At 41.3% G+C, this 25,037-nt stretch overlaps 1 protein-coding gene across 2 annotated transcripts in view; it reads right to left on the bottom strand.

The window, feature by feature from the left end:
* The window catches only part of LOC134218444 (uncharacterized), a 207,702-nt gene extending 182,937 nt beyond the window's left edge, over nucleotides 1-24,765 (bottom strand). Inside the window, exon 1 of one of the 2 annotated variants that reach the window (XM_062697442.1) lies at nucleotides 24,094-24,765. In XM_062697442.1, coding sequence (XP_062553426.1) covers nucleotides 24,094-24,111 — 18 coding nt within the window. In that variant the 5' untranslated portion in view covers nucleotides 24,112-24,765. The remainder of the gene's footprint in view (nucleotides 1-24,093) is intronic. The other variant, XM_062697441.1, reaches the window with a different exon arrangement.
* Between the last annotated feature and the right edge of the window lie 272 nt (nucleotides 24,766-25,037).

Below are 25,037 nucleotides of genomic sequence, written 5' to 3'. Positions count from 1 at the left end.
AATGTTCGTCTAGAGCAAGAGTAAAGCGCCACCTTATAACGGACCGAATCAAACAACTACGGCTGGAGCGCTCGAAACGTTTGGTGTCAGTATTAAAAAAGAAGCATACCATCATCGTATTCTCCGATGAGAAAATGTTCACCATCGATCCCGTATCTAACACACGTACAGACAGGTTTATTTCGCCGAAGAAGATTGAGGATGTTCCAGAGATGGTGAAATTCAAGTTCACAACCAAACATCCGGCCGGAGTCATGGTTTTCGGGGCAGTTGCGTCCAATGGCTTGAAAATGCCTCCAGTATTTATCAAAACTGGATTAAAAGTTAATACCGAGGTTTACATGAACATTTTGAAGGACCACGTTCTGCCATGGATAAAAGCCAACTTCGGAGCACACCAACACGTCATTTTCCAACAAGTCGGAGCACCATGTCATACCTGAAAAGGACTCAAGCGTGGCTGAAGGAAAACATGGAATTTTGGCCAAAGGACATTTGGCCTCCTAGCAGCCCGGACTTGAATCCTTTGGATTACTCAATATGGGCATATGTTCAGGCTAAGGCCTGTGAACGTTCTCACCCCAGTGTTAGCGCCCTGAAAGCCTCAATTACCAAGGCATGGAACTCGATGACTGACTCATACATTCAAAAGGTATGCTCTCGATTCCGTCCCCGTTTGGAGAAAGTGATCGAGAAAAATGGTGGACATATTGAGTAATGTAATCATGAAAAGCTTAATAAACGAATTCCTAAATAAAATTTTGTTTTTTTTTTCATTTTCCCTGAAAAAAACTTATTTGAAACTGAGGTATGGATTTTCGCATTTTTTTATGGGACATACTGTACAAACACACCTTAAGGTGGTTATACAACAAAGCCACAAATCCGCCATCTTGGAAACCACGTGCTTTTTCTAGTGGTTTTTCAAGAGCACGAATTTAGTGAACCACAACGTCCATGGGGATGAAACATCCGTAGATCATTCGCTTACTCATGCTGTGGTTCTCATTGTGGTTCTCTCAATTCGTGCTCTTGGAAAATCACTAGAAAAAACACGTGGTTTCCAAGATGGCCGATTTGTGGCTTTGATGTATAACCACCTGTAATCTAATGTGACCAGACGTGACGCTGCATTTTTCAATTTCGTTTTACAAAATTATTACAATTCACACAAGCCCTAAAAAATTTTCCAATTTTTGGGCCAAAATCTACGGAAATTCTCTTTTGGAGGATCCATTTTCAAGTCAGTGACGCAACCCAGATAGGCGTCCCGCGTTTCGCAGGACGCTTGCTGGTCACATAACCTTAATCATTCCACAGATTTCGATGAAATTCGCCAACATCTTAACCGCAGAATTGATCGGTAATTATTTTACCGATTTCCTGAGATTTTTTTTCCTCTGTTCAACTGTCAAAGCCACCGGAAATCTATAATATTACTTACCGAACAGTTCTGCTGTTGAGATTTAGTCACCTAAATCTCAGAAATCTGCGATTTATTTCAAGGTTAGGTGATTATACAAAAAAGCCACAAATCAACCATCTTGAAAACCACGTGCTGTTTTCAGTAATTTTTCAAGTGCACGAGTTGGGAGAACTATAACGTGCATTGATGTGAAACATTGGTAGATCGTAGATCATCTGCTTACTAATGTTGAACAATCGACTTGAATTTCAGCACTGTACGACTATTATTACGCCAGACTTTTGAAAATGAGAGAAGAAAAACATGTGGTGAATTTAAAATTCACCACGGGCTGCATTCTTATAATCACCTTAAGTGTGCATGGTGACTATATGTGATATTGCTGATTTCTTTGAAGCATGGATTCTCAGCACAATTCGCAAATCACACTTTTTACTGCTGATAATGGTTGCCATTAAAACTAGAGATTTTTTTTCTTTTTCTGGACTTCATGCTCAAGTACTTTTTAATCAAATTCCACTACTAAAATATCTATATTCAACATGTATAATATAAACACGGCATTTAAAATAAAATGTTTGCTAAAAATATCTCGAAAATGAAAAAAATATTCCCATGAATAAGTTTATAATTATGTTCAAATATATTCCAGTCATTCTGGCAACACTGCTAAATATAATGACAGTTCACGTTCATGCACAAGAAAGATGGTGTAAACAAAAAGCAAGTAAACGAATAAGCCTGCATCCAACCGGACAACTTATGAAAGTAATCACAGGTAAGCAATTATTAATTTTCTACTGATGTATTCGTTGCGTAACTAAAATATTTCACTTTTCATTTTTCACTTGTAGCACCATGAACGACAATGAAAAAGGATCGGAAGGCTCCCATGGGATTTTGTCCAACAGTCCCATTGACTACGACCAGAATTTCGATTCTGATCAGTTTTCCATTGAAACGCTCGAAGATGGTTCTTTTTTCGAACCTCGTGAATCTTTGGATGTCGATGACTCTAGTACGAAGGAGAACAACCCTCGAAACCTAGATACCGGTGAATCAAACGGAGAATGCAGCAAGCTTCGGGGCAAACAAAACAATTTGTCATTATGTGGAACTTTTTTCAAGCGTAAATTTGTTGGAGAGACTTCTGGAACCACGTTTGCATCGGAGATTATTTATGGTGATACCGTTGCGGATATTTTACATGGAGTATGGCAAATTGTAAGACCTGTTATTAAGCAAGAAGTTATATTCGAAGAGGACAACGGAATCCAAGTTCCTTGTTGGATGAATATCGAACCAACATTTGGTGACTTGGGAAAGTTTGTTTACCTGCAAAACCATGTAAATCGCAGGCGCGTCAATGTCGATAAAGTCGACAGCAAGCTACTGATCAGTTGGCGATCTAAGGAAATTCGTGTACATGTTCACATCTACTCAACTGCAGTATCGTGCAAGCAGCTGTGGGAATTAGTTGATAAGAAGTTGATTCGGTTCCAGAGCAGTGATCGAGCGGGAGCTCCCACCAATCAGTCTCTAACTCCATTAGCCAAGCAACTTCAAGACATCCATGGTGCTCACTTCAGCGGGCATGCAAGCTCCTGGAAAATTTGGGCGAACTATATACACTCTGTTCCTGCACACGAACGTGAGCGTCGGATGAATGAACTACCGCCGTATTCAATCATCAAATTTTTTCGATCGGTTCCTATCTCGGAGGCAGTGCAGTTGGAAAGCGCTCGCAGTGGGCTGTCGGTTGCTAAGACTATCAATGAAGCGTTCACAACAGACCTTTCAACGTTGGAGAATGAGGTAAACGAACTGCTAACCTTAGGTGGACGTATCAAGCACCGGATTCAAGCGCTACAAGTCAGATGCTCGATCAACACTGGTATTGTTACAGCCATGCAGGATTCCATTAAACTAGAGGAAGATGAAATTAGCCGTTCTTTAGCTGAGAATGTCTCGGATATGGATGATGTTGACCATTTGTTATCGAGCTTAATGTATTGGATAAGATTTTATTTCAATAAAAAACTATTCGCAATTGATAATTATTTATTCTGAATAGGTAATTGATGGAAAACAAATATCTGAAATTACTCTATTTGTGGATTTGTGTTGTCATCTGCGTCATCCATGTTCAGGGAAATGGAAGTTTTCCACATTCCACCTGACGGATCGAATGATCCACCAGAAAAATAACCACATTTTTTGTATAAACTCGTACAGTCATAGTGTCGCTACCCGTAATGCTGGGTAGATACCTCTTCGTGGTGTGTTACGGGGTAAGTTCTACCATGGTCACATTGCCAGCTACAGGCACATCCTGACCCTACGAATACCTTCCCAATATCCATCTCCGTGATACTTATTCCTTCTCTCCCTAGTAACGGTACAGACAAGCGTGGCCAGGAATAGTAATTCTAATGCTTTTGTCATTTTGTCACAGATTGAAATTAAGGATTACACCCACCTTGATTTCTGATAGCAATCTGAACAGAGATTTCAAAGGAAACATGAGTATCACTAGTTTCCAGTCCACGAAATATACCGGAGCAATTCCATGCTTTCGTGTTTTTATATATTCGTTATATATTTATTTTCCATATTTTATTATACTTATTTTTCATATTTCATTATATTTATTTTTCATATTTTTACATTTTACTTTTTTAATTTCTATATTTTATAATTTCATATTTTACATTCTATTATTTTTGTGTCTTAATATTTTCATATTGTTATGTTAAAATATTATCATAGTTTCATATTTCTTTAAATTTAACATTTCACTTTCAAATTTGATATTTTATGTTTTATATTTTTGTATTTTCATATTTATATAATTTCATGTTATTACACCTTCATATTATAATATTTTATATTATCATATTTTCCTTACTCTTATATTTTTCTATTTTTATAGTTATATACACATTATGATGCCTTTTTATGCTTTCACATTTTTTATACTTGTATACGTTCATATTTTTATACTTTTGTATTTTCATATATTTGTATTTTTTCATATCATATATTTTCATATTGTAGTTTGAAATATTTAATTTTCATATTTTAATTTTTGCCTTTCTTATATTTTCATACTTTCATGTTGTTATAATTTAATTAGCATATTTACATATTTCTATATTTTTATTATATTACTTTTTATACTTTCATATTTCCATCTTCTATATTTTTGTGTTTTAATATTTTTATATTATCTTATTTTCAGATCTTTATATTGTCATATTCTCAAAATTTAATACTTTAATATCACATTTTATATTTTAACATTTGCAATATTATCATATTCTCATGCTTTTATGTACTCATATTTTTGTATCTTCATTTTTTTATTTTCATGTTTTCATATTTTTTAATTTTCATATACTAATTTTATTGTATTATGACACTATATTTATATGTTTCTTATTTTCATATTAAAAAAACATATTTTTAAGCTTTTATATATTTATATTATTGTATTATGTACCTTCATACTTATTTAACGTTTTTATAGCCCACTACAAAACATCCCAGGAAGGAAAGCTTCACAACCTGCCATGTAACCTTTACGTAGACGACTTCCTGGCACATAAACTGATATATAACATTCTAAATAATAAATAAATTCTTTACAATTTCCAGCTTCTTCTACAAGAGATGTACATCCCGAATCAACTTCGGCTCCTAGTTGACGTTGTACTCTACAAATATATATAAAATTTGATATAATTTCTTATCATAATGTTATTCATTCCACTACATATTTATTTATATACAATTACCAAAATAAGAACTTAAAAAGAACGCGGTGCGTATGGTACGGTAAGTCCACGCATCCTTCAACCCCTGTAGATTCTTGATATGTATCATGTTGAAGTGACTACTTGAACACGATACATCTCGAAGAATCATCTCTGCGGCAAACACAACGCAGTGGGCCTGGCCGCTTTGAAGTTTATGTCATACCACTGGTATGCTGTAAGCCTCAATATTGACAAGAAAAATTATTGGGCGTCATCTAACTCAATAGTTTTCCAGGATGCTTTCTTTGTACTGGCTGCGTTTGTGTTCGATTAGATTAGATTAGAAACTCGTACAGTCATAGTGTCGCAAGGCCATGAATGTTTCCAATGCAAGGTGAGACATATTAGCGTTGGAATTTTCAGGGTAGATTTTTCTGATCCGGAATTTTGCCATACCAAAAATTAACTCCACAGGATTAAAAACGAACAATAGGAGGTAAAATACAGGAATAATCCCAATCGATCGCAAATATAATATTATATTTGGATCACAGTGGATCCGTGCGCCATCCATGATCCAAACTGAGTTGAATCCGGGATAACGGTGAACTCTCTCGTTATGGAGAGCAAATTCCCGGCAACATTCAAAAAATATTCTCCGCGTAAATGTTCCCGCAGTTTCAAAGCTGTCAAGAACTCCATGGAGACCGAGGAAACATAAAAATGATGCTCTTGGACGCCTTACGAACTCACCTCTAACAATTAATCTTTTTCCTTTCACTCCATATCCCCGTTTCCTTAAAACGCCCTTGTTGTCCAAGGATACTTCATCCAGAAATACAAGCATATAAATATCCCAATGAAAGGAATTCATTTCGGAACAAAATCGCAGTATCTCCTCTTCCTTTATCTGTATCGCCCTACGTTCCAACGCCTTCCAGGTCAGTCCTTCCGCATGAAGGATTCTGCAAACCGTTGCTGCGCTTATTCTTTTGCTAAACTGGCAGTGGAACGGGTCTCGACATTCATCCAGATATAGCACTAGGTTCTTCTGATAGAGTCCAAGAATCCATTGTCGCTGTTCAGCGGAAAATTTTCGGTTTATCTGCTGTCGCTGCTTGGGGGCCACTAATCCGTTTTCTTCATAAGCAGAAATCCAATTGCTGATAGTCGTTTTGCTTTTTCGGTAAATAATTGCCAGCTGTGCTCTTTTGAGACCGAGAAAATAATAGCCGTAAAGGCAATGAAACTTGGTATTTGCGCTCTCTTATGCTACAAATTTCGTAAAACAACGTTTCCGTTGACCATTCCTAACTACTGTGTGCAGGAATCAGAACAAAAATCATGCAAAGCTGATTGAATTTGAACCATAACAAAGGGCTGACGTTTCAACCTGTCAAGCGATCAACAAAATTTTGACAGATCACACTTGTGAATCACACTTGTACAGGTTGCTGTTTCAAACTGTGTAGTCCAATTGAGTGTGAACTGCGCAATACACTAAAGAGGAAGATTGTCGCTGTCATCACTGGCAAAACATCTATCATCTATCTATCTATCATCTATTTCATGGAAGGGATGTGATGAGATCTATTTCAAAACAAAGTTTGTACCTATACCTAGATTTAGCAAAACTAGTAGAATCAGTATCGACGAATAGTTTTCGCATTCCAGTTTTCCCATTCCTTTTACTGTTCGTAGATCCGACAAAACCAATAAATGTTGCCAAAAATTAAATTTCTCGTAATTACATTTCTCTTTAGAATTCTTTAAACAAGAAGTGGAAACAGCCGGACCATCTATACCAAAAACAATCAATGCAAAAAAATACTAACCAGTGAGCAAAAACAGTAGGCATACCCTGGAGGGGCTCTTCAACACCTTCCTTTCTTCGACTGACCGGTGTGGTGTCTCGATTAGATTGAAGATTCAACAGAGGTAAGGCACACAAACACGTATCAGCAAACATACATTCAAGTTGTTTACAGTTAGATCGCTTCTTTCGGACTGCACGCCCAGGAGCAGCGGCAACGATGTGCTGGTAGGTGGTACATGCGAAAATATCGTTATGCTTCTGCACAGAATGCGCATTGTAGCCTCCCGGCAAACTCGACGGAATGTGTGTACAGTGTACACATAAATGTGAAAATAATGAAGGAAAATAAGAACGAACGGCCGAGGTCAGTCGGTAATAAATGAAAAACGAGACTATACGAAAAATCAATCGATTCGCCGTAAAATGCTGAATCGATGATGGTGGGCCTATATATAAGTCTCCGAGTAGAGGCGCTCGGCGCTCGGAAAACAATTTATATCGATACCGACTTGTGCTTTGCAATAACATGGGGGCGTGACGGGTATTTCCACGATCGCAAGATCAAGATCATCGCGCCGATCTTTTGAACTTGTGCTGCTGCAATGTGCAGATCACACGTGAAAAGTGGATGATGTTTCTACCTTCGATACGGTCGCTCTGCAACCATTCATTGTATTGCGGCATAATGGAAAATTTTATCTGGAACAGATACGTATCGGGTATTTTATGCAGAATCATGAAAAGATGGAAAATGGGTTGAAAAATGTTTCAATGAACAAGGGCTGTGAAACCGAAAAAAGATTCTGAAGTAAAGCAGCATCAGTCCAATGCGGTTCATAAGGGTTTCCTAGTACTGAAGTTTTTTTTCATCAGGTAATGAAACATTACTACATGCGCTGTATTTTGTACAACACTGTGCAAAATGTTTTTCTTGGACGGACGAAGTGGCATTTGGGACTCAGCAGTGCGGGCGCACTGCTGAAACATTGATGTCGGACATTGAACCGAAATTTCGTTCGCACATTGGTTTTTTGTGGTTCGCATTTATAGAATTTATTACAGAACAAAATTCTTTTTCAGGTTTTGGATTCATGCAGGTTCAGCGAGTTTTCTAGATCTTCCTGATCATACCATTTCTATGTAATGTTGTCCGCAAGCATTCCAGTTGAATGTTTTAGTTTAGTTCTATTTTGCCAATAAATGATTTTTAACTTTAAGGTACACTGGGGGAAGTGGAAAAGGAAAAATCGATAGTTTATGTTCAACTTATTGTAAAAGCAGTTTAAGTGATCTAAATGCATTCAATCATTATAGGCTCTCAAAAACAGTCCATTTTGCACCAACTGTGCGGTAATTCATACCATTTTAGTCGCTTGAAATTTATAAAAATAGATCTGAAATCTAGGAGTTATTTTTCCACTTAACCCAGTGAAATGGGGTAAGTGGAAAACCCAAGTTATCTTGACCTTCAACTGTCATCAGTAGTGATATATGATTAAAATCAAGACGGTAATTAAGTATCTTTTGTTGAATAATTTCGTTGGATTAAAGGGATAGATCCCCAAGGAATTCTTGTAATAGCTAGAGGAGGGGAGGTTGTGTCTTCTCAAACACTAAGTGTACGTAAGATCTGTATGTTCGCCCCAAAGATGAACTTTTTTGAGGAAGAATGAGACTTGCAGTGCTATAAACTAAGCATATGCGGTATTTCGAAAAATTTCGTTTCAGGTGGTTCGAAACGAAATTCCGCGGAATTTCGCGGAATTTTAGCATGGCGAAATCGCATTTCATGATTTCGTTTCGTTTCGTAAAATTACAAAAATTTCGCTAGAAAAAACTAGCTTCTAACGAAATTTAACGGAATTCCGCGGAATTTCGAAACAAATTTTAACTTAAACCGTTCTTTATATTAACAAAAATGTTGGCTGCGCCGCTAAGCAAAGTTGTTTTCAAAACTTTAGGTTATACATTTTTTTTCTATTAACGCTCACTACATAAATAACCCCATTATTGGTCGACAAATACGTATGCAGTTTTCTTCTATAAAACGTCTTCAGTATTTCTAAGTTTCAAATTTATATTTTGTGATATTTTTTACTATTTTGGACCACCCTTACGGGGGCTCTTATTTTGGACCACCAAGAGGAATTTGCACTGTGGTCCAAAATATGAGCCTTCGAACTGGTGTTCCAAAATACCTCCCTTATCCTATGCATGACGATCAGTAAATCATGGCCTATTGAATCCTGTCCTTTACAACCAGTGCAATGGATGAAAAGATGTGGGACAAAAGATCAAAAGGGCAAAACCTCGAATGAACAAATTTTAAAAATCTTCTATGCAATCTACCGGGTCAAAACAGAATGTTGAATAATATGTTAAGAATATGATTCTAGAGTCTACAGATTCGAAAGCCTCTATTTGCAGAAGGAGGAAGCCTCCTTTCAAGAGGCTCGGAAGCCTCCTTTCAAGAGGCTCGGAAGCCTCCTTTCAAGAGGCTCGGAAGCCTCCTTTCAAGAGGCTCGGAAGCCTCCTTTCAAGAGGCTCGGAAGCCTCCTTTCAAGAGGCTCGGAAGCCTCCTTTCAAGAGGCCTCGGCCTCCTTTCAAGAGGCTCAAGCCTCCTTTCAAGAGGCTCAGAAGACTCCTTTCAAGAGGCTCGGAAGCCTCCTTTCAAGAGGCTCGGAAGCCTCCTTTCAAGAGGCTCGGAAGCCTCCTTTCAAGAGGCTCGGAAGCCTCCTTTCAAGAGGCTCGGAAGCCTCCTTTCAAGAGGCTCGGAAGCCTCCTTTCAAGAGGTTCGGAAGCACCTGATGTAAGAACTTAATTTTAATTGGGAAGTTTAAAAAAATTAAAATTCCAGAAAAGTTTATGGAGAGCCATATATTCCGTTAGATTTCAGGTCCATTTTAGATATACTTGAAGAGCTACGACTATTTTCATTTACAGCAAAAAAGTCATAGAGGGTAACTCAATTAATGCAAAAGTTCGAAGGTACCCTCTCTAGGAAAAGGTTGAGAACCGCTATTTCATAACAATGAGTGTTAAACTAATTTTCGTCTCCTAATCCTAAATTGACTATATGGACGTGACCAGCATCGTTATTGGTCATGATTTGGAAACTCCGAAGCAAGTATACAATAAGAATAACTTTTTTGTATCCCAAGAATATTATTTAATTGGTGAGCTGTGCATATTTGCTTTTTCTCGGACAATCATGATTAGCAATTACGATGTGTACAGTTAATCAAGCTAAGCTCTTCTTTGACTATTTCCACAATATGTAAGGAACATTGAAGATTTGTGGGCATTTCTAGATCTTCGCATGGAATTTGCAAAAAAAAATCCAGGACGGGTTGAAAGATCATTAAAACTGCTGAAAGTTATTTACTTTAAGCTTTAAGCTCATACTGACTAAAACAGCTGTTCTCATATGCCAAGGACACACATACTTTCATACTTTCTAATATGAAAGCGGCATAAGTGCTGGGTTTTTGCCTTATCGCCAAAGGTATATGCGGCGAGAATGCGGTGATTTATCACAGACTGCCTCTTCTGTTATTATAACTCTATTGGTCGTAAAACAGTTATTTCACTTCAAAAAAGTGAAATCCGAATTGCGTACATAATGTAAAACCAATTCAATCAAAATTCCGCGGAAAAAAAAATTGAAATTTCGTTTCGTTTCGAAAAATTTCGAATCAAATGAACCTTGATTTTTCGAAGTTTCGAAAGTAAATCCATATTTCGTTTCGTTTCGATCCGAATCAACATAGACATTTTAAATTTCGTTTCGTTTCGTTTCGTTAGGAAAAAGTGTGTTATCGCATACCCTCACTATAAACTTATCGACTCAGTTTAACGAATGTGTCTGTGTGTGCGTATGTGTATTTGTATGTATGTGTGTGCACAATATACGTACAAAATAATCACCTATTTTCATGCATTTGTCCTTAACTGATTTGTTTGCAACAAATTGCATTTAACGGTGAAACTTGTTATGAATATAAAAGAATATGTATTATGGAATATATTTATCTATCAGTGCTATTTTTATTTTTCTCATACATTTTTTTCATATGTAAAACATGTGAAAGGCATCAAAACCGATAGGTGGATTAATCAGGCGTTTTCTTATGTTAGTCCAATCACCACTGAAATCACAATGATAACAAAGAAGGAACATATTAAGATTCACAGATATCGAAATAAACCAAGGAGGGAAGAAAAAAATTGCGTGATCAGAACATTTTCCACTTCCCCTGCAGTGTTCGATATCAGGGGTAAGTGTAAAATCTTTAAATTATTTGCTTTCATCGTACAAACCACTACAAACTGAATGTGATTAGTTTAATTGTATTGTAATGGTGCGAAATTACAAGAAAAAGGAACAATTTATGCACTTTAGAATTAATTTTATGAATGCAAAAATTAACTTCTCGCGGAACCTGAAATGACAGCTCTAGCGTTAACAGATAAGATAGGTACCCAACATGTTTGGGGACGATAACAAAGGGAACCGCAGCGACAATCGTCCTCTATAGTTTATTACCTCTATTGTGTAGCGCATGATTCCTATTCGATTTTATCGTTGTAGATGGTGACAGACACACAAAGCTGTACGATGATGGTACAGACAACACGCAGGTACCGCGCTGCTTCCGTGGTTCTAGCATTGTAAATGGTGACAGACATATACAACTTGAGGCGTACATTTACAACGTTTTTTTTTCTTTATTAGGCCGATACAAATATTAAATTTATTTCATGTCCGACGGCTATTGGAAGGTACGAGGGGGGGGGGGGGAATAAAAAAAATAACAAGGAAAAAAAAAATCCAAAATGCAATTATTCCGTGCAAAATTTGGAATATTAATGAGAACAAAGAATATGAATATTTGTAGCATATTTTTATCCAGTAGTGAATTTAACACAAAATTTAATATAAAAAAAAAACCGAAACTTATTTCTGAAGAAAATTTGGTTTTTGTTTTTGGAAAAGTGCAAGTTCTTGCATAGGTTCGGAATTGCAGACTTCCCGGGCTACATATACGGAATACTAAGGTGAAGTCTGAAGTAGAATCGGTGGAGCACGTCATATCAGCATGCTCACGTTCCTAAAATGATTGGAATGCCATGCTTGTTAGCGGCATAGTTATGACCTCGGACAAACCCATAGACAGGATACAGGACGCGAAATTCACCCATGCAAGAAACGTGCACGGGTGTGCATACGGGTTCATTGTGGCTCATCTGAGGCACGATCAGAGATGTCTTCTCAGGTGTCTGGTTGCAGATAAGAGTTAAAGTTCCACTTCTTTTATGAAAAACTAGCAGACCCGACGAACTTTGTTTTGCCTAAAATTAATTTGTTTTCGAGTTATGCAGAAATGTATGCTTCATTTGTATGGGAGTTCCTCTTTCCAGAAGGGGGAGGAGTTTCGAACCACCACTGAAACATATTTTCCCTTCCAAAACCTCCACATGCCAGTTCGGTTCCATTTTCTTGATTCATTCTCGAGCTATGAAGAAATTGGTGTTCAATTTGTATGGGAGCCCCCCCTTCCCCTTCTATACTGGCGAGGGGTCTCGAATCATCTTACAAACCTTCCCCGGCGCCAAAAACTTCTGCATACAAATTTTCACCTTGATCTGTTCAGTAGTTTACCTGTCTATAAGGTGCAGACAAACAGAAATTCATTTTCATTCATAGATAGATAAAACATTCTTCCAAACAAGTTCAAAAATAAACTCTATTACTCTGTAAACATAGCGATGGGTATTGTTACATTGTTACATAGGCTATACGGCACTGGGATTGGGTTCCTTCTCTCTCCATCCTTGACTTGGGCCCAAGTCTGATTCTTAACAACTTCGTTTATTTCTCTGTTTATTTGTCTGCCTCTGCTGCGATGTCCGGCCAGATTCCTGTCCAGTGCTTGCTTGCAGATTTCGTCTCCGCTCTTACGTGGTGTGAAGCCGGCCTACGTCCATTCACACTGTGGAGTTGCTGTTGATATTGGATTTCGATGGCATTGTCGATGGGGCTCAGCATTCCAGTTGTGAGGCTACCAGGCCTGAGCTGTAAAACGTAGACATCGGCTGATGCATACTTGCAACTCTATATGAACTCTGCTAATACGCGCCAAGTCTCACTGGTGTATAACATCACAGATTTCACGTTAGAGTTGTGTATTCGAGGTTTGGTGCAAGGGCCTGGGCCGATTGGATGTTCTATGTTGATCTTGGTTCACCACCCGACGTTGGCTGGATTTGGTTTTTGACCTTCTCCACTGTTTGTCCGGCTACCGTATAGTTGGAGTTGTTCATATACAGCGATTTGGTCTTGCTGACGTTGACGAGTGGGAGTGTACGACCAGGTCATTCAGTTTACTCTACATGGTAGAGCGCTCTTACGTTGGTAGAACCGAGGACCGAGGTCATTCGATTGCTCTATGGTGGTGGGCTGCTAGAGCGGCCCTTGATTTCGTCAATTACGATGAGCAACATCAACAACAGAGATACAATACATTTATCCTTGCCTCACTTTAGCGACTCCATTGCACAGGACTCTCGATTTTGTCTAGACCTCCCTGGGACGCCCACAGTTTTTTTTTGCGATTCAGACAATCGAAGGCTTCTCCGTTACCAAATGGGGAGACTCTTGAAATTCAGGATAATGCGAAGCATGACAGTATGATTCTCACATGATCAACCGGGCCGGAATCCTGCCGGCTGCCGTCAGAGAAATGTCAACCGTTCCCTATATACGAGTTAGGATAAGTCGTCAGAACTTGAAGAAGTTGTTCTAAGTGGTCGAGCCAACGTTTAAACTGATCAATTGGATCGGTGAGTGACTGACATGTCACGTCTTTCTCTGCCATCCACCAATTTGTCCTTGCTCCAATCAGATTTCGTGAAATATCTTAGAGGAGGCGATTATCGCCGGTTGTTGCGGCTTTCCTCCCCTTGCATTGTCGGCTGGGGAGTCGCACCCGATCCTCCCGTCTGCAGCAAGCGTTTGATTTACTTCTCAGGAGCTGCTTTTAGTTGGCAGGACCAAGATTAATACATTACTAGGTTTTCAATCTGCCAAATTCATGGAAGAGAAGAAGGCGGGGTGGAAAACTCATTTCTAGTGCAAACAATCTCGCTGGCTCTGCCATACTTAAATCCAAGATGGCTGAATCGTGAATCTGGCAGATTGGAAAACCGAGTAGTGGGCAGGACTATAGGCACTATAGGTTCCATAGACGAGCTGAGGCGAAGGCGAGTGAAGCCAAACGAACTGTCAATTAGTGTAGCCAAACGAGCATGACGTCACTATTGCAACCCAAGCAACGCAGCGTGTGACGTCAAATTCGCGTGGTACACTGTGAAAAAGTGGAAAAACACACTTAATCGAAATAACCCAACCGTGCCTGCGCTCGTCTATGGAACCTATAGTGTCTATAGGCAGGACTAGTGTTTGGATTATCTAGAAATAGATCAGCTGAAAACGGAGACGGTGCCTTCTTGAGTCCGTAATAAACGCAGAGGTAGCATCGCGTTTGACTATCATCTTCTAATTAACGAGATCCGACAACGTCTTGCGCAGATTCAGCGGCTGGAGGAGAGGCTCGAGCAACGAACCAAAATAAATCGACTAGAAGATCTGAGAAGAACCTGAGATCGTTCGTTGAAGAACTTGGAACTCGGGTAGTGCATGTTCTGGAAGGTAGCAGTGTAGAAGAGAAGTGGGTGGCGAAGAATGCTTTTATCGAAACCGGTGAAAACAACTTGGGTGAGATGCGCATCAAACGAAAAGAATGGATTACGCGGCGGAAGATTTAGGAGCGTAGAGAAGCAAAGGCTAAGAAACAGGGAGGACCAGAGGATTACGAGTCCCGTCAACGGTATGTTTATCTGTAAGTGGGAGTCGGGCGCTGCTGAAAACAGGACAGTCGGGCATAGGTGGACATACTGACCGATGAAGAAAGGATGGCTCAGCATCCGGAGATTATTGCCTCAATAACTCACTGACTTGGACAGCTGAAATGTTGGTTCGAGCACTTTAAGTCTCAGCCATCCGACGCATGAAATCTAAAGAGGTCAAGACCTCGAGGTCGCGGTCGATCGGCTTTCGGCGGAGGTGTTCAGGGCTGACCCTATTCTGTCTGTGCGAATGTTGAAGCAACTATTGTGCAATATCCGCTCCGCATCATTCTGGAGCAGGTCAACCAAGTTGAAGTGTCCCTTTATTTGCTAAATATTCATTGACTACGGAACGGTTCATATTGTCTGAATTACGAAAACCTGTATGGCGCTCATTAATGCAAGCGATTTACAGCTATGGTCGTAGCTTCACCGACCCCATTCACATAGTCGCTGATGTGAAGTAAAGACGTATTTCATCTCCACGGTTACTTCTCATCGTAATCGATGAGATCTTGGCAGGTACGATTGACCGTGTGCCATACCTTGAGCTGTTTGACAGTTTATTTTTGTGAAACACCTAGACGCTCTTTTCTGCGGAGTGGGCTCAATGAGCTGACCGTATGCTTCTTTGGGACGTCTTACCATCAACGTCAGCAGGACCATGTTGTTGAGTGTCATCGAGAACAGCCCCTCAAACTTTGAAGTAGTCGAACGATCGAAAGATTTCAATATCTTGACAGTCTGATATCATCAGATTGCAAAATTGGGATCGACATGGAAGCACTAGTGGCACGGCAAATGCTAGGTAAAGCGTACCATTGGTACTTCGCGTACCTGAAGGAATAAAATAGACCCCATCTCGCGGTCCTTAGCCTCTTACCCAGCAACTCCTATCCCTACCTCCCCGCGGTGCTGGCCGGGATACGAGCAACCTTAGGGAAGATCGGGTAACCAACCCCGGTGGGAACTATGGTCGTATGCTGACAGGAAGGGGGGTTTGCTCCTCTCCGGAGGTGCAAATCTTATTGAGCGTCTGTTCTCCATGTCAGGATCGGCTCACAACAGCGTCTGTTCTCCATGTTAGGGCGGCTGATCATCGTCCGAGTGCCAGCGAGGGACTCTAAGTGAAACTGTGCACCATGGTCCACCGGAAATAAGGAGGAATGGTCCTTCGGAAATTTAGGGGTTTGGTGTCAGGCCCTGCAAGCCAGCCTTTAAAAAATCTTAAGCAACGAACAATCAACAAGAGAGTACGGACCGGAACCATCGGCGAAGACCACTGCGACGAAAAGGGACTAGCGATTGGAAACTCGGTTCGTGGAACTGCAAATCTCTCAACTTCATCGGGAGCACACGCATACTCGCCGATGTGCTCAAGGACCGTGGATTCGGCATCGTAGCGCTGCAGGAGGTTTGTTGGAAGGGATCAATGGTGCGAACGTTTAGAGGTAATCATACCATCTACCAGAGCTGTGGCAACACACATGAGCTGGGAACAGCTTTCATAGTGATGGGCGATATGCAAAGGCGCGTGATCGGGTGGTGGCCGATCAATGAAAGAATGTGCAGGTTGAGGATCAAAGGCCGGTTCTTCAACTTCAGCATAATCAACGTCCATAGCCCACACTCCGGAAGCACTGATGATGATAAGGACGCATTCTACGCGCAGCTGGAACGTGAGTACGACAGCTGCCCAAGCCACGACGTCAAAATCATCATGGGAGATTTGAACGCTCAGGTTGGCCAAGAGGAGGAGTTTAGACCGACTATTGGAAAGTTCAGCGCTCACCGGCTGACGAACGAAAACGGCCTACGACTAATTGATTTCGCCACCTCCAAGAATATGGCCATTCGTAGCACCTACTTCCAACACAGCCTCCCGTATCGGTACACCTGGAGATCACCACTGCAGACAGAATCACAAATCGACCACGTTCTGATTGATGGACGGCACTTCTCCGACATTATCGACGTCAGGACATATCGTGGCGCTAACATCGACTCTGACCACTATCTGGTGATGGTTAAACTGCGCCCAAAACTATCCGTCATCAACAATGTTCGGTACCGACGACCGCCGCGGTACGACCTAGAGCGACTGAAGCAACCTGATGTCGCCACTGCATACGCGCAGCATCTCGAGGCAGCGTTGCCGGAAGAGGGTGAGCTCGATGGGGCCCCTCTTGAGGACTGCTGGAGTACAGTTAAAGCAGCCATTAACGACGCAGCGGAGAACAACGTCGGGTATATGGGTCGAAGTCGACGGAACGATTGGTTCGACGAAGAGTGCAGACAGATTCTGGAGGAGAAGGACGCAGCGCGGGCGGTCGCGCTGCAGCAAGGTACCCGGCAGAACGTGGAACGTTATAGACGGAAGCGGAGACAGCAGACCCGCCTTTTTCAGGAGAAGAAACGCCGCCTGGAAGAAGCGGAGTGCGAGGAGATGGAACAGCTGTGCCGTTCTCAAGATACACGCAAGTTCTATCAGAAGCTCAACGCATCTCGCAAAGGCTTCGTGCCGCGAGCCGAAATGTGCCGGGATAAGGATGGGAGCATCTTGACGGACGAACGTGTGGTGATCGAAAGGTGGAAGCAGCACTACGAGGAACATCTGAATGGCGCTGAGAGTACAGGCAGTGAAAGTTTAGGCAGCGGAGGAGATGACTACGTCAGTTCAGCTGACGATGGAAGCCAACCAGCCCCCACCTTGAGGGAAGTTAAGGATGCCATTCAACAGCTAAAGACCAATAAAGCAGCTGGTAAGGATGGTATCGGAGCTGAGCTCATCAAGATGGGCCCGGAAAAGCTGGCCACCTGCCTGCACAAACTGATAGTCAGAATCTGGGAAACCGAACAGCTACCGGAGGAGTAGAAGGGAAGGGTTATATGCCCCATCTACAAGAAAGGCGACAAACTGGAGTGTGAGAACTTTCGAGCGATCACCATCCTTAATGCCGCCTACAAAGTGATATCCCAGATCATCTTCCGTCGTCTGTCACCATTAGTGAACGAGTTCGTGGGAAGTTATCAAGCCGGCTTCGTTGACGGCCGCTCGACAACGGACCAGATCTTTACTGTACGGCAAATCCTTCAAAAATGCCGTGAATACCAGGTCCCAACGCACCATCTGTTCGTTGATTTCAAGGCGGCATACGACAGTATAGACCGCGTAGAGCTATGGAAAATTACCTTAAGCTTACCAGACTGATCAAAGCAACGGTGGGTGGTGTGCAAAACTGTGTGAAGATTTCGGGCGAACACTCCAGTTCGTTCGAATCGCGCCGGGGACTAAGACAAGGTGATGGACTTTCGTGCCTGTTGTTCAACATTGCGCTAGAAGGTGTCATGCGGAGAGCCGGGTGTAACAGCCGGGGTACGATTTTCAACAGATCCAGTCAATTTATTTGCTTCGCGGATGACATGGACATTGTCGGCCGAACATTTGCAAAGGTGGCAGAACTGTACACCCGCCTGAAACGTGAAGCAACAAAAGTTGGACTGGTGGTGAATGCGTCAAAGACAAAGTACATGCTTGTGGGCGGAACCGAGCGCGACAGGGCCCGCCTGGGAAGCAGTGTTACGATAGACGGGGATACCTTCGAGGTGGTCGAGGAATTCGTCTACCTCGGATCCTTGCTAACGGCTGACAACAACGTTAGTCGTGAAATACGAAGGCGCATCATCTGTGGAAGTCGGGCCTACTACGGGCTCCAGAAGAAACTGCGGTCGAAAAGATTCGCCACCGCACCAAATGTGTCATGTACAAGACGTTAATAAGACCGGTAGTCCTCTACGGACATGAAACATGGACAATGCTCGAGGAGGACTTACAAGCACTCGGAGTATTCGAGAGACGGGTGCTTAGGACCATCTTTGGCGGTGTGCAAGAAGACGGTGTGTGGCGGCGAAGAATGAACCATGAGCTCGCCCAACTCTACGGCGAACCCAGTATCCAGAAGGTAGCTAAAGCCGGAAGGGTACGATGGGCAGGACATGTTGCAAGAATGCCGGACAGCAACCCTGCAAAGATGGTGTTCGCTTCCGATCCGGCAGGTACGAGACGGCGTGGAGCGCAGCGAGCGAGATGGGCAGACCAGGTGCAGAACGACTTGGCGAGCGTGGGGCGTATCCGAGGATGGAGAGATGCGGCCTCGAACCGTGCATTGTGGCGTCAAATTGTTGATTCAGTGTTATCTGTTTAGATGTTAACTAAATAAATGAAATGAATGGAAGCACTAGTCAGAATGGCTACCTTCACGAGTTTTCGAAATATTTGGAGACCCAATCGGATTGGATTTATACACGCACCAAAATTCGAATGTTTTACTCTATCGTGAAACGCACATGATGTCTAAAATTTATAATTTCGCCGATAACAGTTGGATAACGTGTGCCGAGCAACCGATAAATACTAAATACCGATAACAATAGGTGTTCGAAAGCGTGGATGGAAATGGGTCGGTCACATATTGCAAGGGATCTTAGACGAATATAGAATATTTATGCCGATAGAAATATTTGCTCGTAATTTCACTTTAAATACTCTTGGTGACAAATGTATGGACTATAAATGATATATTTCGTGCCAAAATAAAAACAAACATAATGCTCAAAATTTAAAAAAAAAACAAAACCCATAAAAAAAAAGTTTTTTTTTCGCCCCCTCGATATTTTTGGAAAAATGAAGGGGGGGGTGACATAAAATAAATTTAATATTTTTATCGGCCTTAAAGTGTTTTGCCTTTCTCTAAGTTGTACCGAAAGGCTATCATTTCACTCCGAAAACGAACTTTTTATAGAAGCCTCTGAGACCCATAGTATTATATACAAATCGACTCAGCTCGACGAACTGAGCACATGTCTGTCTTTTTTTTTTTTTTTCTTCTTCCTAAACAATGGAGGGGGAATCTGCTCAACAGACATCCTGGGTTGACCAGGAAGTGCTGGGTTAGGGCCCACCTCCAATGAGGGAGGCAGGGCTGCATCCCCGACCAGCTAAACCGTTTCCATTGCCGCCAAGCCCATCGTCCCTTCGGTACAACCAGAAAGTAATGCTTCAAAGGGGGGCCAGTGCATGACGCACCCTCGAGGTTAGCTGCGTGTCCTTGCAGCATCGAACATCGTGACTCGCTTTTTTAGAAGAACACCATGGTATCGTGCCAGCGCATTGCCGGCTTTCCAGGTGGCCTTACCACACACATGTCTGTCTTTTTTTTTTTTTTTTTACGAGGGTTAAAGGCCATCAAAAATCTGCGCGACAGACACCTCGAGCATCCACACTATGCTCGAAGGCGAACAGGGATGGGCTCCTCCCGACCTGCTAAAAATGTGCCTCCCGGATAAACCGGGTCCCTTATCTTCCTTGCCTCGATCCCCCCGGGACCACTGGATGCTGCGACTTCGGGGGGGGGGGGGGTCTGTGCTCATGCACTTCTTCTAAAATTCCGGCCCCTAGCTTAGGCTAGTTCGCCGACTGGCTGGCTAATCCACTGCTCCACTGCAACGTAGTCTCGATCCCTCGACGGTCATGCACCGAACTTCCAGACTCGAATCCTCCTGACTCCCCCCGGCGTCGAGGGTGGTCCACCAGTTCCGGTGAAGGAAACTTCCGCACTGGTGGTGCCCCGACTACCGGCGGCTACCGCAGGGGACGCTTTGACGCATTTTCTCGACATCGTCCTCGTCCTTTCTTCTTCTTTCTTCTGCAGGTTGGCTGTTCGAGTGCCGAGGTCGGTCCGACGATTCCGGTTGGCAGAAAACTTCCGGTTCACCAGCGCCGCGACGACCCGAAGCCAAACACTGCTCACTGCGCTGAATACTCCCCAGAATTGGCACTTATTCGCTGATCTCGCCTCCATCTACGCTGCAGCTCCGACAGTATTTGCGTCACGACTCTGTTTACCGAATTCCACGTGTTTTCCTCGTGACACATTTGCTCTGCGATATTATCCGCCCTTGAGACAGGCATTTCTCTACGAATTTCCGCAAACCGCGGACAATAGAACACCACGTGCTCCGGCGTCTCTTCAACATTCTCACATTCTGGACACAGCGGGGAATTGGTGTGTCCGAACCGATGTAAATACTTCCGAAAGCATCCGTGGCCCGACAGGAACTGCGTCATGTAGAAGTTTACTTCGCCATGCTTTCTGTTCATCCACGTCGACAGATTTGGAATGAGCCGGTGGGTCCACCTTCCTTTCTCAGTACTGTCCCACTTCTGCTGCCAAATCGCCATCGAGCGAATTTTCGCCACCTTTCTCATGTTTCCGGTGTCTCTGCACTGGTAGCACTCGATGTCTTCCGCCAGGGTGATGCAAATGTGTGTGTGTGTGTGTGTGTGTGTGTGTGTGTGTGTGTGTGTGTGTGTGTATGTGTGTGTACAAAAGCTATGAAAAACATTAGACAACTTTTCATATAGAAATCCTTAACCGATTTTCTCGCAACAAGTTTCATTCGACAGGGGACAAAGCCTTGTTGATCACTATTGAATTTTATAACGATCGATCATTGCGTTTTAAAGTTATGAAGAAAATGGTACATCGAACCATATAAACCCCATATAAGGTTGGTGTCTTAACTAAATGCGAGAAAGGCACCACCAACGCTAGGTGGATTAATCTGGGTTTTTTCATTTACAACGGTATGTCTGCCCACAGTATAATCTCGATAAGTTATTATTGAGTTATTTTTGCATTCTTTCAGGAAAAGATAGGATAATGAAAATCAATTTGTTCCGCGTGAATATTGCTTGAATATTACTCTCCTGTTCTTATGACTGAGAGGCAAGAGCAAATGAAAATGGAACAAAATTACGATCAAATAATCGATACTAAAAACCCTATATTTTCGTTCGGTTGTTATGCTTGTGGTTTTTTTTATCTGAATTCTTCCATAACATTTCATATTCTTCTGATCCATCGCACAATCCGTGGAAGAAATCCTGACAAATCGTTTTCATTTAGTCATGCTTCACCTTGCGCTTGAGAATAAACTGGATACCGTCAACGGGAGTGACAGTGGGTCTGAAGAGTGAGATTAGGCCATCGGCTTGTTGAACAGTCTGTAAGTCAGACAACTGAATTGTCCCAAAATGTCTGTTACTGCAATATAATGTTTGTCCTAAGATACTTTCATTATACAAGTACTCTATGTTATTGAAACAGTGGCCCATTTCCATTTGATTCCCATTTGTCCCATCGCCACCCCCGATGACGGTACTCAAAATTGATCAATTATTTCAATTTAGCGTATGAGTTATGATTGTGGGAAAAACTGACAAGCCATGCATTGGAGATATCAATACCAATGACTTACAGTGACCTCATGATGAGCAAATCGCATAACAATTTTTCTTGAATGAGTGTGAAAAATTAAGCGGAAAGATGGGCTCCATCTTTTGTCCTAAAATAAGGAAGTTAGAAGCGTTTCAATCAATCTTAAGTTTATTGGAAATAAAATATGGTAGTACGATTGGAACACTGTAGTGGAATCCACTACAACTGTTAAACTCTTCTTAATATTTCCTCATGATTTGACAGAACTCTAATTTTGTGCGACTTTTTTGGTTCGCATTTTTGATTACATAAACTTAATTATCCTAAACAAATAAAAACATGTTTAAAAATTGAGTTTTTTTTTTCTCATTAAAAATATCAATTATTTTGAATGTGCTATAAAGATAGAAAAAATCGATGCGAAATATACTGAAGTTGTTCAGAAACTTTCATAAAACTAATTTTTTTTAATTCAACTTTTTGATCATTTTTTACATTGTATTACTAATGTGTTGACAGCTAGCAGAGCCTTTGTAGCAATAAGTGTTTTACAAACTGCAGCTTCAAAAGATTGGCATATTTCATAATAGTTACTCTGATCTGTTTTGTTTCTTATTTTGGTGCTCAAAAATCAATAGATTCCAAATGAAATAGTGAGCAAAAGTTAGGCTATACCCATCGAAATATCCTTAAATTTGTTTAAAGTCTATTATGAAATCATACATCAAAAGATTACAAATTACAGCTCTAAAACTGAAACATTGATTTGAGATACGAGGGCATGGACATTGAATAAATTCAGTGATCGAGCATAAGAGGTTTATTTTGGAAGATTGTCCATTGGGCTTTTTCAACTTTTTCACACCCATACGTTTGAACATCACTTCTTCTAAGTCAAAATTGATTGTTTGTTTTTTTTTATTTTGTGAGAATAATTTTACTCGCTGAACAATAAAAAATATTTTTAAAGAAGTATAATTTTCGCTGAAAAGAACAATATATCAATATCGACACAGTCATGCGGTGATCAATACCATCCTAATTTCTTCTCTTAAGTGCTGGGCTAATATGTTTTAAATTTGACAGTTCATTTGAAACTATTATGAGGAGAAGCCATTTGAAGCTATTATTAGGAGAAACATTATATTTATTCCGAAACGATCAGGCACTTTGAGAAAAAAAATGTTTTATTTAAATTTGAAAAATGTTAAATGCAATTTATCGCATAAAAACGGATTTTTAGAAGTCATGTAGAAAAAATAGTGGCTTTCTAGATCGTTATAAAACAAAAAAAAAATTACTTCAGCTATCTCATTTAATTCCACCACTTGATTGGTATTTTAAAGATACGTATTTCAACCTGAATAATAAGGTCAACTTCTATATTTTCTACTTGACTCAATGAAGTCGTATCTGTAAAACTAAATTCATGTGATGGATTTAATTAGGATAGTACTAGTTCAACGTATAACAAGTCAAAACATTCCTTTGAAAAGCCCAACATTTTGTTTTCAAGCATGTGTTGTTAGTCAGAAACGAGCGACAACGATTTTTCAATTGTATGCATAGAAAACTAACAACATTGAGTGCTATTAAACGAGCTATATGTAAAAAGTTCCAATAAGGAAGCATCAAACAGAATTTGTTTCGCAAAATATTAAAAATCACTTTTTAAATCTAAATTTTATGGAATGCGACATCATGTACCATTAACTGATCATATGAATGTCGTGAGTATTCTATTCAAGAAAAAACACATTCTGCACGCGCTCTTTTTTCAACCGTAAGGGCATTATACCCATTAAAGAAAGTTTGCCATTTGCACCTTAATTTATTCACCCACTTCATCGCAACGAATCTCAAAAGACTTGCTCGAGCGCACAAACGAGCAACCCCGACACTTACCACTAAAATCAACTTCATTTTCGCCTCCTCTCGACTTGATCACTCGTTCCGAACTTGAACTTGAACTTCTGCTCCACACGAACTCCCACTGTGTCTGTTTCAGTCACTTTTTCTTCTCTGCCGTGTCAGCTGCTGGCGGCAAATAGTGCTCTAGGTCAAATCTTTGCACCACAGCTAAATCCACTGCACTTTTCGATCGAAGGGAAACAATCACGGTACCGTAACGCGCTTCTGGTCTGAACTTTGCTCACTCTCAAGTCCACTCAGATCAATTTCGCCTGCTAGCCGCGGTTCTCCAAACTTGCTACAGAAACAGTCTTCCAGCACTACAACTAAAGGCCAGAAAAAAGCAATTTTGCACTAATAGCTCTTCTTTCGCACAGTGGTAGTCGTCTCAATTCTGCTAAGAAAATTCCACCTATTTTTTTCCGTCTGCAAAGCAACCAGAAGCACCCGTCGAAAATGCCTGGATCACTGATGCCACTCTGCTCCCAGAGGATTCGCCACTAACGATAACAGCAGAAAGTAGAAAAAAATGAAGTTCGCTACACGGACCTGGAGGGGGGCTTCGGAGTGTCGTCGTCGTCGTTCCCTGACAACTGTTGAAATCGGACTGTGCGTTCGAGTGGCCCGGCAATCTGGTTTTAACATTCGCCCAACACACAACATATAATACACAATGTGGCCAACAAGCCAGCGCTGGAGCAGAAGACCGCGCCGATGAACGCTTCGTCCGTCTTCCTTGGTTGGGGCTGACCGAGCACACGATCGACGGCTGGCGGCCGGTGTAGCTCGGGGAATGTCGCGCTACATTGGAAGGCGTTGCGCGATTTGTGGTGATTTTTCATCACGGCTGCGGATGAATACTGCTATAGATGAATGAATCTGGATTGATTCATGGTGCAAAAACATATGCGCATGAGGAATGCAGATCTTCGGTTCTT

This window comes from Armigeres subalbatus, chromosome 2 (assembly GCF_024139115.2).
Source record: "Armigeres subalbatus isolate Guangzhou_Male chromosome 2, GZ_Asu_2, whole genome shotgun sequence".
Taxonomy (NCBI): Eukaryota; Metazoa; Arthropoda; class Insecta; order Diptera; family Culicidae; genus Armigeres; species Armigeres subalbatus.
This window is presented reverse-complemented; position numbering and strand designations above follow the sequence as displayed.